This window comes from Bufo gargarizans, chromosome 2, assembly GCF_014858855.1.
Source record: "Bufo gargarizans isolate SCDJY-AF-19 chromosome 2, ASM1485885v1, whole genome shotgun sequence".
NCBI classification, from domain to species: Eukaryota; Metazoa; Chordata; class Amphibia; order Anura; family Bufonidae; genus Bufo; species Bufo gargarizans.
The window spans coordinates 546,741,683-546,755,807 of NC_058081.1; the positions used below are offsets into that span (position 1 = coordinate 546,741,683).

The 14,125-nt window shown below is 44.0% G+C and overlaps 1 protein-coding gene across 1 annotated transcript in view; it reads right to left on the reverse strand.

Moving 5' to 3' along the window:
• Positions 1-14,125, reverse strand: part of LOC122926660 (D site-binding protein-like) — a 53,256-nt gene that overhangs the window by 16,596 nt on the left and 22,535 nt on the right. Inside the window, exon 2 of the mRNA XM_044278103.1 lies at positions 8,855-9,187. Within this exon, the coding sequence (XP_044134038.1) occupies positions 8,855-9,187 (333 nt within the window). The remainder of the gene's footprint in view (positions 1-8,854; positions 9,188-14,125) is intronic.

Consider the following 14,125-nt stretch of genomic DNA (forward strand, 5'->3'; position numbering starts at 1 on the left):
GGCACCGCATCACTTACCCAGCCTCTTCTCATGCTGTGCTGGTGGTACAGACCCACTTACCCTCCTCTGCTACCTACAGCCAGCCCAGCTGCTGACATCCCATGTTCTGTCTTTAGTGCAGGCCGCGGCCTGTGCTTCCCTGTCAATCTTTCCTTGTGTGTTTCTAGGGCACGCATACTCCCCAGCTCTTAAAGGGCAGTGCGCACACTAGTCTTCTCCAGCCAATGGCTGGTTAACTCAGAGTATTTAAGACACCTCCCCCTAGGGGAGGGTGCCCGACCTTTTGGTTTTCTAGCTTGCTAGTTCTCTGGAAATGTGTGCTGTTCTGTTTGTCTGTCTGTGTACCAACCTTTGCCGGTTTACTGATTCTGACCCTCCGCTGCCTGACCTAACCATTGCTTGTTTACCATGACTCTTTGCTGTCTGCTCTGACCTCAAACTAGCTTCACAGATTCATACGTACCATGCCTATTTCCCGACTATGAGCATTGCCTGATCCCTTGGTGCTTTGCACCGCTGCAGCCAATCACAACGAGACTATTTCAAGAGGTAGCAGCCTGGTGGCTCCCCTGCAGCAAAGACCAGATCCATGTATAGCCATTAAAGGAGACTGCAAGGATAATGCTATTAGCACTAGCCCCAAGTTAAACTGCTTACGGTGCAGTGGTTCCACACCCACTGCCCGTTACAACTTCCTCATCTCTATCTACCATCCTTACCTATTCTTTTCAGTCTGCTTATCATCTAAGACTAACATCCTCCATAATCTGCATTTTGCACTTTGGTCCTCTCTTGTGCTGCACCAGTTCTTTAGAACAGTGTTTCCCAACCAGTGTGCCTCCAGCTGTTGCAAAACTACAACTCCCAGCATGCCCGGACAGCCTTTGGCTGTGCGAGCATGCTGGGAGTTGTAGTTTTGCAACAGCTGGAGGCACACTGGTTGGGAAACACTGCTTTAGAATGCACTACAAAAATGAGCAGAGAAGAAAGATTTATGTAGCTACTGCTAATGTATACACCTGATAGAGGAGCCTACACTGAATACAGCATACGCACCTTTTAACTATATTCAAGAGGCTTCCAAAGACTCATAAATATCAACGAGGTCACATGACCCGACGAGGGACACATCACTGCTTTGTCCAGACATTGCCTACAGCGGCATATGTGACCCCTGTCCAACTTGATTTTGACAAGTATGCTTCCTTCTGCAAGTCCAGAAGGACTGCAGGTCAGCAAATCTGGCCAAAAGGCTTCTGAAGATGGACAACCCCTTTAAATTTGTTGTTGATGTTACCATTTAGGAACTGAAACACAGGGATGAAATTTCATCAAAACTCTTGCAAAGGAAAGTGGGACAGTTGCTCATAGCACTGGGTCTTGAAACATCAACTTGATTGGTTGATATGGGCTGCTGCCCCATATTTCTCAACTACAATATACAAATACAAAAAAAAGCAGGTAACTGCACCAGGCTACAATTTGTCCCACTTCCGTGTTCATGTAAGTAAGGCGCAGCTTTATCATACCCAGGCTATGATAACCAGGTATGCTTCTGGTTGATGCACCTGATGTATGAAGAGGCGCCTGAACTGCCCCTGGCGGGTGTGGATATTAGTCTTCTTTGACGCCAGAAAACTGCTGTAGATGATCATAAATATGGTGGGGTTGCCGGCTGCGCCCCCTCCCAGCCTTTACCACACTCCCTTTTTGGGAAAGTGGAGAGGCCATCAGAGTATCAGTACTTATGCTTAAGATTTTTGAGCAAGTGCCATTGAAAAAGTGGCGTACTAAATGATATATGCGCTCTACAATGTTTGTAAACCTGTCACAAATCAGATAATGAGGTTTCAGGACTTCACCAGTTCTTATGATATTATGCCACGTTCTCTCACCATCAAACTCATCAAGTCCAGTAAGGCCTGTTATGTAAAACCACTGCCATACGTTGCTGCTGTATAATGGCAATAGTCACTGTCTTCGTTCTCCAGCACTACATAGAAATAGTGGTGACAGATGGTGAATGTTCTACTGGCCAGTAGAAAACTGGATACTGGAAACCATGGATGAGCAGCCATGGTAACAGTACCTACAACTACCAGAATAGGAAAATGGATTGTGCATGCCACCGGAAATAAGGGCTGAAAGCTCAGTGTTGAATATTCCACCACCAACAGCCTGGATCAATGATATTCAACATACCATTAATGAACGCCGTCTAGCAGATAACCTGGTTCTGTTCCTTCTAAACAGCTTATCACAGTGAAGAGGCTACAGAGTATTTCAAATATCTATGGAGTTGATGGAGACAGACAAGCACTTTACATGGCTGTCCCCATCAGAACCATAGACCTCCCCATCAACCACTGCTCTATTCAGACTCCTCCTCACTGTCGTCATGCATTGAGGAGGAACCGGGAGATTGGATTCCCTATTGTAGTGATGAGTGGGTGTCGGAACAGTGGGCTCCCAGACATGTATCACCCATCCTGTACATGTTTTCACCTAGTGTTGGAACGGATATTGGAACAAACAAGTACTGAAAGTGAATATAGTAATTTAGTATTTCTATATCTTCCATACATTGCAATTAATTCCATATCAGACTGTCAGCCTAGCAGTGTCCATTGCATAACCTGTGTATTCCATCATACATCGCTTCTTTCCTTTAGAACAGGGATGGCCAACCTGAGGCTCTCCTGTTGAAAAACGACCACTCCCAGCATACCCACACTGCCTACAGCTATCAGCCTACAGCAGGGCATGGTGGGAGTTGTAGTTTTACAACAGCTGGAGAGCAGCAGGTTGGCCATCCCTGCATTAGAACCTTTTCTATTTATGTTACCAATAGTGAATATCCAGAACAAGGCCTCAAGCACACTACCATATGCATTTTGGGGTCCATAAAAAGCAGATCCGCAAAATATGGATGACATCTACATTTGTGTCCAAGTATAGCACATGGTCTATCATTTTTGCGGAACGGACATACGAATGCAGAAAGCAAATGGATTATCTGTGTGCTTTCCGCATCTGTATGCCCGTTCCACAAAAGACAGAACATGTCCTATTCTTGGCTGCAAATGTGGACCATGGACCCACTGAAGTTAATGTGTCCACAAAAAAACGGATATATCACGGACATTACAGAGACGTCATCTGTATTTTGCGGATACGCGTTTTGCAGACCACAAACTACTGTACATACAGTCATGTGAATGGAGTCTAAGGCTACTTTCACACTTGCGTTAGGAGCGGATCCGTCTGGTGTCTGCACAGACGGATCCGCTCCTATAATGCAAACGCTTGCATCCGTTCAGAACGGATCCGTTTGCATAACTGTTTATTTCAGATCTGATTTTTCACTTCGGAAAACTCAGATCCGACAGTATATTCTAAACACAGAAGCGTTCCCATGGTGATGGGGACGCTTCATGTTAGAATATACTGAGAACTGTGTACACGACTGCCCCCTGCTGCCTGTGAAAGGTCTGTGCGGCGCATTGCTAAAGACCTTTCACTTACCAGTAGGAGGAGCTCCCGGCCGGTCAGACATCGCAGCTCTTCAGGTAAGTATAATGCTTGTATTTATTACCAAGTAACCATGGCAGCCAAGACTGCAATAGCGTCTTGGTTGCCATGGTAACCGATCGGAGCCCCAGCGATTTAAACTGGGACTCCGATCGGTACTCTCCGCTGCCACCAATGATGGGGGGGGGGGGTGATTTTAATTAGGGGGGGAGAGGGGAGGCCGCACTGCTCACAATACTTGGAATCCGCACTGGCCCGGCCACCAATAAATATAGAGGGAGGGGGCCGCACTGGTAATATTTAATACTGGGGAGGGAGGGGGAGGCCGCCGCACTGGTAATATTTAATACTGGGGAGGGAGGGGGAGGCCGCACTGGTCATATTTAATACTGGGGAGGGAGGGAGGGGGAGGCCGCCGCACTGGTAATATTTAATACTGGGGAGTGAGGGGGGCCCGCACTGGCCACCAATAAGTTAATTACAGGAGGAGGGGGGGGGGGGGGGTCTGCCCCCTGCTGCCTGGCAGCAATGTACACAGTTCTCAGTATATTCTAACATGAAGCGTCCCCATCACCATGGGAACGCCTCTGTGTTAGAATATACTGTCGGATCTGAGGTTTACGATGTAACTCAAATCCGATGGTATATTCTAACATAGAGGCGTTCCCATGGTGATGGGGACGCTTCAAGTTAAAATATACCATCGGATCGGAGAAAACTCCGATCTGATGGGGACTCCTGACTTTGCATTGAAAGTCAATGGGGGACGGATCCGTTTGAAATTGCACCATATTGTGTCAACGTCAAACGGATCCGTCCCCATTGACTTGCATTGTAAGTCTGGACGGATCCGTTTGGCTCCGCACGGCCAGGCGGACACGAAAACGCTGCAAGCAGCGTTCAGGTGTCCGCCTGCTGAGCGGAGCGGAGGCCAAACGGTGCCAAACTGATGCATTCTGAGCGGATCCGCATCCACTCAGAATGCATTGGGGCTGTACGGATCCGTTCGGGTCCGCTTGTGAGAGCCTTCAAACGGAACTCACAAGCGGAGCCCCGAACGCTAGTGTGAAAGTAGCCTAATATTGGAGTAGTTCTTGCTTATGCCAGCAAAACAGTTCTATCTTTTCGAGGCATGGTCCTCATGTCCAGAAGGTGTCCAGCATTAATGTTTTCAGCAATTTTGCGGGATCGGTCCAGACAGGCTAGCCTTCACTCCCCACATGCATTAAAGGGGTTGGCCGATCTCAGATTTTGATCAAAGTCATCCCACCATTGGGACCCGCTCGTGTCTACAGAACATTACGGTAAACACATGTAAGTGAATAATAGCTTAGCAGTGAACAGTGGGGGGAGATACAATTCTGCATCTTACTTAAGGCGATTTGACCTCTCCCATAGGGATGCACCTTTACACTGTTTGAGGTGGTGCCCAAGATGCTAATGTTCTGCATGGGAATGCCCACAATTGAAGCCATTTTGGCATGAGGTCTGTGTTTTTATTAAGGACGTCTGGAAGATGGCACTCCTCAATAATGCACTTTTTACTACATCCCTATGGACCATGCAGCAGACTCTTCAGGGGTAGTTGCAATCAAAGGAGTGATTCTCGCCCTTCTAGCTGCAAAAAAAGTGCATCTTGCAACGTCTGTTGCAACAACCTACTTTAGATGAGGTAAAATGGAACTCTACGACATCTTATGTATATGGACAGACGGAACGCCACAAAGAAAAAGCTACTGTCAGGAGATATGGAGAGTATACTGAACATACACCAAGAGATTTTGACATTACGGAAGTGATGGAGCCCTTTAAATGGACGGCATAGTACAGTTCACCTGAAAGGCACACTGAGAAGACTGTACCTCACTAAGGCTAGTTTCACACATGAAGTAGAGGCAGAGGCACAGCCTGCCAGAGTTCACCATACCTGGCCTAGCCGTATACTGCTCATGCAGGAAACCGTCCGAATCCCTACCAGATCCCATGGATAGCTTTACCACATGTGTGAAGCTAGTCATAGTGGTGGTGGGGGTGTAATATTTATTTTTCATGTTTCACCTTTTGGTTTTGTTTGATGGATGCATGGGGTTTCTGTGGGGTTCTAATATCAAAAAAAAAAAAGACCCCATTTTGCTTATATCCGGCTGGTACTTGAAGTGCAATATTATACTGTGTAGGTCATCCTTTATATGGTGTAGGCTGCCTGTAAACACTTAGTATAATGTACTTGCTTTGTATGTGTGTTCTGCATGGTCTCAATAAAAGAAAATGACTGGAAAGTGGCAAACAACTGATTTCCCCCCAGGGGCACAATGCCGGTCTCACCCATGACCAGAATCTCTCATAACTTGCTTTCCAAACTGTTGATCATTATGCCTGCCAAGTCACCCTGCATCACCTCTGCAGAAGTATTTTCCTATTAAGTAAGCGGCACTGCACCTCAGGCTGGCAGGTAGATACATGCATGGTGCCAAACATGGGCACATTAACTCACAGTGTGCAAAAAAAAGTAGACACAGGGCTTAAGCCTCCTGCCATCTGTTCCACCCTGCCATTTTGAGTACAAATGCAGGCGAGGACTGTGCATCAGGAGAATGAGTGCTGAGACGGCACGTGGACTGTGCACTCTCGCTGGCAGCAGGAGACTTCTTAGTTCTTCATGTTCCAGACACGAGTTTAAGGAGGAGCCAAGGGAAAGGAATGACAATCTGTAGGTTAAGATAAGGCAGATGATGCCAGCCGTCTTATCTACTAAGATCAGACAGAGTTTCAAATCTATTGATTTAGAATTTTCATTTTTCAACGCTACCAGTATATGAAATAAAAGGAATAAAACGGGAAATGTCATGTCTTATTAGCATGTTGATTAACCCCTTAACAACCTGATGGTTTTGCTCCTAAACGACGACGCATCTTTTTAGCGATTTTACGCACAAAGGAGGAGATTTCTCAAACTTGACCACATTGAATTGGAACGTTTCTTTTTGGTGCGGAGTCGATATGGACGCTGCAGCGAGTGTCCACTCGTGTTTTATTTCCATTGACTGGAGCTTAGCTGCGATCAGGTCCACAGCATTCAAAGTGAAGAACTGCGGCGGTTTCTGCCACAGAGTATTTGGATGAGGTGTCAAAATCCACCTTGAGAACCTACTCTTATGGTATATGCACACAGCAGTGTTTATGCCGTTTTTCTACACTGATTTTTGTGTAGTCATCGCTGCGTTTCCGCACCAAATCCACATAAGTTACTTGCGAAGTTTGTCCCAGATTTTGATGTGCATTGTGGATTTGTATTACAAAGGATGAAATCTGCACTGAAAGTCCACACATTTCCAAGCAGAAAATTTCCTTTTTATTGGAAATAAAGTTTTATTATTGTATGTGGCTGATTTTCAGCATAAAAATTCCCTATGTAAGACGCTCTGTGTGCATATACCATTAGAATGGGTTCCCTATTTTGTATGGGTTATTTTCATACATAATTTGTACAGTCTCAGGTGAATGGAGCGGCTGTGAGGACATTCACTCTTTAGGTTTTATTTTTTTTTTACTTTGCAGATTTCCACTGTAAATGGAGAATTCTTGGGAGCCACTAAGATGTCACCCTGTGGTTACATTAGTCACTGGCAGAGCTGATCAGGGTGTGCTAAGACCCAGCAGCTCTGCCATCAGCTTTGATTTTCTCCTTAGGGCCCCCAGCTATCTCTCACAGCCAAACATCCGACCTGCTCCTTGATTGCAGAAGAAGCTTTAATCCGGCGACATTTACAATGGTGTTGGTTTAAAGCCCATTGCTGGCTGACACAACATGGCAAACCGGTTACATGTTTGTGGTTGGGGCGGGTGTCCTCCTGTTAAACTCAAAAGAGAGGTTTGGCATCTCTCCTTGTCAGGAGAACAGGGACACACAGTGCATCCTCCACAATGCAACTGGATACAATTATTGGTAACTCTTTCACTTCTATCCTGACCCAGTTTTAAAAGTTAAATGTCTGGTTACAACACATGTTATTTCATTTTTATAGTTTTTAAATAAGCTTAAAACCAAACTTATGTCTAAAATGTCAAGTCAGCTGGTCCCTTAACCTGTGATCAAAGCCATGTGGAAACCATGGTAGTCACAGTGACCTCTCTGGGGGGGAACAGTCAACTTTTCAATGGGAAAATCATTGATCGTGCTATCTAAATAAGGTGAAAAGAAGAGTAGAAACTAAATGAATGGGTCATGGAGCGTTCCTTTAAGGTTTTCCCAGCATAGCTGCACTTCTGACCATCCGTCTGTGAAGGGAACTACAGCACAGTGCCTTTCACAGGTCGCTGGCTGGGAATGTGACAGCTAGTAGAAACTACCACCTACTGGTCATAACAGTAGTGCCAATATTGAATGATTTATGGCCTATCCTAAGGATAACCTCTTTAAAGGGAACCTGTCACACTGAACGTGGTGTCTAAGCTGAAGGTAGCATGTTATAGTGCAGGAGGAGCTGAGCAGACATATATAGTTTTATAGGAAAATATACAGTATAAGTTGTATTTATACATTTCAATTCCTGCTCATTCTGGGCTGTGAAGTGAAGGAGACGGTCCTATCAGTGATTGTCAGACATGTCTGTATACATACTCATAGAGGGAAGGCTGTCAGACACTGATAGGACCGCCCAGAACGAGCAGGAATTTATATGAATTAAATACAAGTTTTACTGAATATTTTCCTATAAAACAATACATCAATCTGCTCAGCTCCCCCTGCTTTATAAAATGCTGCCTGCAGATTAATTAGCATTTTCATGGTGACAGGTTTCCTTGAAGTAATAACACATTGATAGGGGACATGTTAAATGCATGGTGACAAAGTAGATCTGAAACATTATTTGGACATTTGTAGATAGGAGGCACCTCTAGCAGATAAAGAAGTTTTTATGAAATATGAAGACAGTCCGTTTTAGTAACAACTTGTATTCCCAATGATTCTGATGCATCTACTTATAACTCTATGTTGTCCTCTTCCTCTATTCCTCCTAGAAAAGTAATCATGAACTGATGTCTGGGTTTTACCACCCCCCTTGTCCAAAAGACGTGTCTCTACACAATCTAACACTGTCATCACTGATTGGTACCCACCAGCTGGTAACACTGTGCTTAGTTTTATCATACATATCTAGGCAGAATAACAGAGTAACAGTAAGCTTCATAAACCATCCCTAAAATATCCGGCTGGAGAGGTGGGAAAAATGAAATGGGAGACATTTTATCACCAGGTACCTTCTATATATTATTTTATGTAATACAATCTAATAGGCACAGATCATTCACTTAGTAGTACCTGCTTTGCCATTTGGATGTTCGTATTCACTACCCATCATGCTCTGCACGGGAGAGGAACAAGCAGAGGTAGAAGAGGCGCAGGAGGCTGGTCGACTGAGGTCAACAACTGACTGGTTAGATGGTGGTGGAGTCAAGTTAGCTGGTGAAAAAGGCTGGTGAGGTGGCGTTGAGGGTAAGCCATTTTCTAATAAGAACTCATCCAGATCAACATATTCAATTTCATTGTATGGCAAAGAGCGTTCCCATAGAAGTGATCCAAGAAATGCACAATGAGAAGTACGAGGCGCAGCCATTTCATCTTCCAGTTTTCTCTCCTTTTCTTTTACAATACCTGCGAGAGATGCAAAAAAAAAAAAAAAAATTAGACTGTTCCTAAATCCTAGATAATGCTTTTACAATTTTCAATATATAAAGTTGTATTCACATTACTTGTCTCCAGTGCACCCAAAAATTACAATCTGAATGACCCACTACAAAATTTGGGCATGCTGAATGTCCAGTCCTTTTGTTCAGAAGGATACAGGGAGCTGCCAGAAGTGTCTAGCACATCTTCCCATTGAGAACAGGCCTGAGCCATGTTGCCAAACATTCAGCCAACAGCTATTGAAATGACCACCTTTGGCCTCAAGCACACGACCGTTGTGTGTTTTGCGGTCTGGAAAACACGGATGGCGTCCCTGTACGTTCCACAATTTGCGGAACGGCACGGACAGCCATTGATATAACTGCCTATTCTTGTCTGCAAAATGGACAAGAATAGGACAGGTTATATATTTTTTGCAGACCACATAACGGAGCAATGGATGCAGACAGCACACGGAGTGCTGTCCGCATATTTTGCAGCCCCGTTGAAGTGATTAGGTCCACATCCAAGCCGCAAAAACTGCGGCTCGGATGTGGACCAAAACAACGGTTGTGTGCATGAGCTGTGTAGTTCTGGTACTGACTTCCGATGCAGAAGCTACTCAAGAACAGCTGATCTTCAGCGGTGCAGAGTGTAGGACCCCTGCCGATCAGATTTTGATGGCCTATCATAAGGATAGGCCATCAATATAAACATGCTGAAATACCCCTTAAAGTAGGGTATCCTAACCACAAATGTCCATTGCAAAACATGCTAAAATCCAACATGGCCGACCTTTCCACCAACATCTGCTATCGGAGGAGAGTTGGATGGTCGGCCGAACAATGCCGGTTTGGCTGACAAACATCTAATGTGTGTGGCCACATTGAGATTTGAAAATTCCAGTCCTTCGATAATATTTAAAATCAGTACTACATAATGGTTTTAATTTACTTCGATACATGTCAGGTGTTGATCCATTACACTATAATGCAAGAATACCCTTCAACAGATTTCACCCACTCATGGAAATGGGGCTTACAAGCAACCTATTCACTAGCATTGCACATGTGACCATGCCCTTGTAGTAAGGATAACAGTCCGGACCCTCAGCAACGACCTTCCTGTTATGCCACAGATCATTGCTAACCCATGCGATGCCACTGTGTGTAACTGGAGTGATCCCTGTAGGTTTGCAATATTAGAAATCTGGGTCAGGTCAAAGCAGAGCGGTATAAGTCTGCAGTCACTTATGAGACAGTTGTTAGAAAAATGCATTTACTGTGACTAGTGACTGGAAACGCCAAAACCTTCCAGCTTCCCTGCTAGTTCATTTTTTCCATGTCGTGGCGCAGTCTCTTCTCAGAGTTTAGTGAAAAGACTCAGTCACCAAACCTTTGAGGCCTTAAAGAGAATCTGGCCCTTTTTTTCCCTACTGTTCGCTGTCCCTCCGCTGTCAGTGCTCAAAGCTGCATTGAAATACACAGCCCAGATGCTGTGCCATGCCAACATGAGGACTCTTGTGCACACGCAGCAGTCCTGATAATGGACAGTGCATTTGGAAAGTATATATCATTTCACTTGACATTTTGTTATATTGTGGCCTTGTGCTAAAGTAAAAAAAAAAAAAGTTTCCCCCAATCATTCTGCACTCAATACCCCATAATGAGAAAGTGAAAACAGAATTTTAGACATTTTTATGCATTTATTAAAAAGGAAGAAGTTTACATGGACAAATATTCAGACCCTTTGCTATAGCACTTGAAATGTTACTGTGGGGGCCTCCCATTTCTCTTCATCATCTCTGAGATGTTTCCACACCTTGAGTGTGCACTAGTGGTAAATTCAGTCGATTGGACATGATTTGGAAAGACACATTTCTGTCTATATACATCAGAGCAAAAACAAAACCATGAGGAAAGATCTGCCTGTAAAGCTCAAAGACAGGATTGTGTGAAGGCTCAGATCTGGAGAAGGGTACAAAAATGTCTACTGCACTAAAAGTTCCTAAAATCACAGTGACCTCCATAATTCTTAAATGCAAGAAGATTCTCTGGCCTGATGAAGGCAAGATTGAACTTTTTGCCCTCAATTCTAAGTGTCTTGTTTGGAGGAACCAGTCACTGATCATCACCTGCCCAATATCATCTCTACAGTGAAGCCTGGTGACGGCAGCATCATGCTGTCGGGGTGTTTATCAGCAGCTATGTGAGGGAGACCGGTCAGGGTTGAGGGAAAGCTGAATAGAGCAAAGTACAGAGATATTCTTAATGAAAGTCTGATCCAGACTGCTCTGGACCTTAGACTGGGGAGACCCAAAAATGGCTGTCCACAGACAGTCCCCATGCAACAGAGCTGGAACAAAGAGAATAGCAGAAAATCCTCAAATCTAGGTGTGCAAACCTTGTGGTATCGTACCCATCATACTGTGTGATTCTGTGTGAAAAAATTTGAAAGTGGGGTTCTTCAGGCTACTTATAGTGATGACCTACCCTCAGGATAGGTTGTTACTATCAGACCGGCTGGGGTCCAACACCCGGCAGTTTCAGGCAGAAGCAACACTGGAAACTAACAGTGTATGGACAGAAGAAGAGGATTAGATACATTTTGTAGTTTCTGGCCCCAGCTTACTGAAGCCAAGATCCTATTTACTTGAATAGGAGCTGAGCTGCAGTACCCTAGCCTGACCACTGCACTTTGTATGGAGCTGTCATTTCCACAAGCTCATATGATGGAAAGTAAATTTCTTTTTTATATTTATGGTTACAGATCTGCTTCAGAAAAATTTATTCTGAATGGTATTGGTCCAGCAGCATCTGCACAGACTGCATTAAAATGAATAGGGCAGTGCAAAATATTTGTGCAACAAATCTGCTGAAAGTGAATATACTCTTATTTTCCTGGTCATCACCCTTTTAAGAAAGTGTTCAACATTGGTGTTATCAGACCATAAGCCATTTTCCCAGAAGGTTCAGGTTCAGAGATAAGCTATAGCACCAGTGTTATGAAATGTGCAGGTCTCTGTTTTGTATTGGGATCAGGAGATTCATGTTACACCGCTAATAAAGTTCTACTACTAATACATATATATATATACAGGTCCTTCTCAAAAAATTTGCATATTGTGATAAAGTTCATTATTTTCTGTAATGTACTGATAAACATTAGACTTTCATATATTTTAGATTCATTACACACCAACTGAAGTAGTTCAAGCCTTTTATTGTTTTAATATTGATGATTTTGGCATACAGCTCATGAAAACCCAAAATTCCTATCTAAAAAAATTAGCATATTATGAAAAGGTTCTCTAAACGAGCTATTAACCTAATCATCTGAATCAACTAATTAACTCTAAACACCTGCAAAAGATTCCTGAGGCTTTTAAAAGCTCCCAGCCTGGTTCATTGCTCAAAACCGCAATCATGGGTAAGACTGCCGACCTGACTGCTGTCCAGAAGGCCATCATTGACACCCTCAAGCAAGAGGGTAAGTCACAGAAAGAAATTTCTGAACGAATAGGCTGTTCCCAGAGTGCTGTATCAAGGCACCTCAGCGGGAAGTCTGTGGGAAGGAAAAAGTGTGGCAGAAAACGCTGCACAACGAGAAGAGGTGACCGGACCCTGAGGAAGATTGTGGAGAAGGACCGATTCCAGACTTTGGGGGACCTGCGGAAGCAGTGGACTGAGTCTGGAGTAGAAACATCAAGAGCCACCGTGTACAGGCGTGTGCAGGAAATGGGCTACAGGTGCCGCATTCCCCAGGTCAAGCCACTTTTGAACCAGAAACAGCGGCAGAAGCGCCTGACCTGGGCTACAGAGAAGCAGCACTGGACTGGAAAGCTAATTTTGCATGTCATTCGGAAATCAAGGTGCCAGAGTCTGGAGGAAGACTGGGGAGAGGGAAATGCCAAAATGCCTGAAGTCCAGTGTCAAGTACCCACAGTCAGTGATGGTCTGGGGGCCATGTCAGCTGCTGGTGTTTGTCCACTGTGTTTTATCAAGGGCAGGGTCAATGCAGCTAGCTATCAGGAGATTTTGGAGCACTTCATGCTTCCATCTGCTGAAAAGCTTTATGGAGATGAAGATTTCATTTTTCAGCACGACCTGGCACCTGCTCACAGTGCCAAAACCACTGGTAAATGGTTTACTGACCATGGTATTACTGTGCTCAATTGGCCTGCCAACTCTCCTGACCTGAACCCCCATAGAGAATCTGTGGGATATTGGGAAGCGAAGTTGAGAGACGCAAGACCCAACACTCTGGATGAGCTTAAGGCCGCTATCGAAGCATCCTGGGCCTCCATAACACCTCAGCAGTGCCACAGGCTGATTGCCTCCATGCCACGCCGCATTGAAGCAGTCATTTCTGCAAAAGGATTCCCAACCAAGTATTGAGTGCATAACTGAACATAATTATTTGAAGGTTGACTTTTTTTGTATTAAAAACACTTTTCTTTTATTGTTCGGATGAAATATGCTAATTTTTTGAGATAGGAAATTTGGGTTTTCATGAGCTGTATGCCAAAATCATCAATATTAAAACAATAAAAGGCTTTAACTACTTCAGTTGGTGTGTAATGAATCTAAAATATATGAAAGTCTAATGTTTATCAGTACATTACAGAAAATAATGAACTTTATCACAATATGCTAATTTTTTGAGAAGGACCTGTATATATATATATATTTTTTTTTATGTATAAAAGTTTTTTTTAATCGGTTACTAAACTTCCTGCCGATCCATTAATGTTTGTGTATTGTTTTTCAGCCACTTAGCCGATTGCCGGTTAAGCAAGGTTCCCACAGGTAAGTCCAATATGTATATACCATGGGAAAAACTCTATAAAACAAGTAGCATCATCCACCCAAATTTGAAGATACTATAGCTATTAAGCTATCTCATTGCTTGTTTTGGCAAAATCAC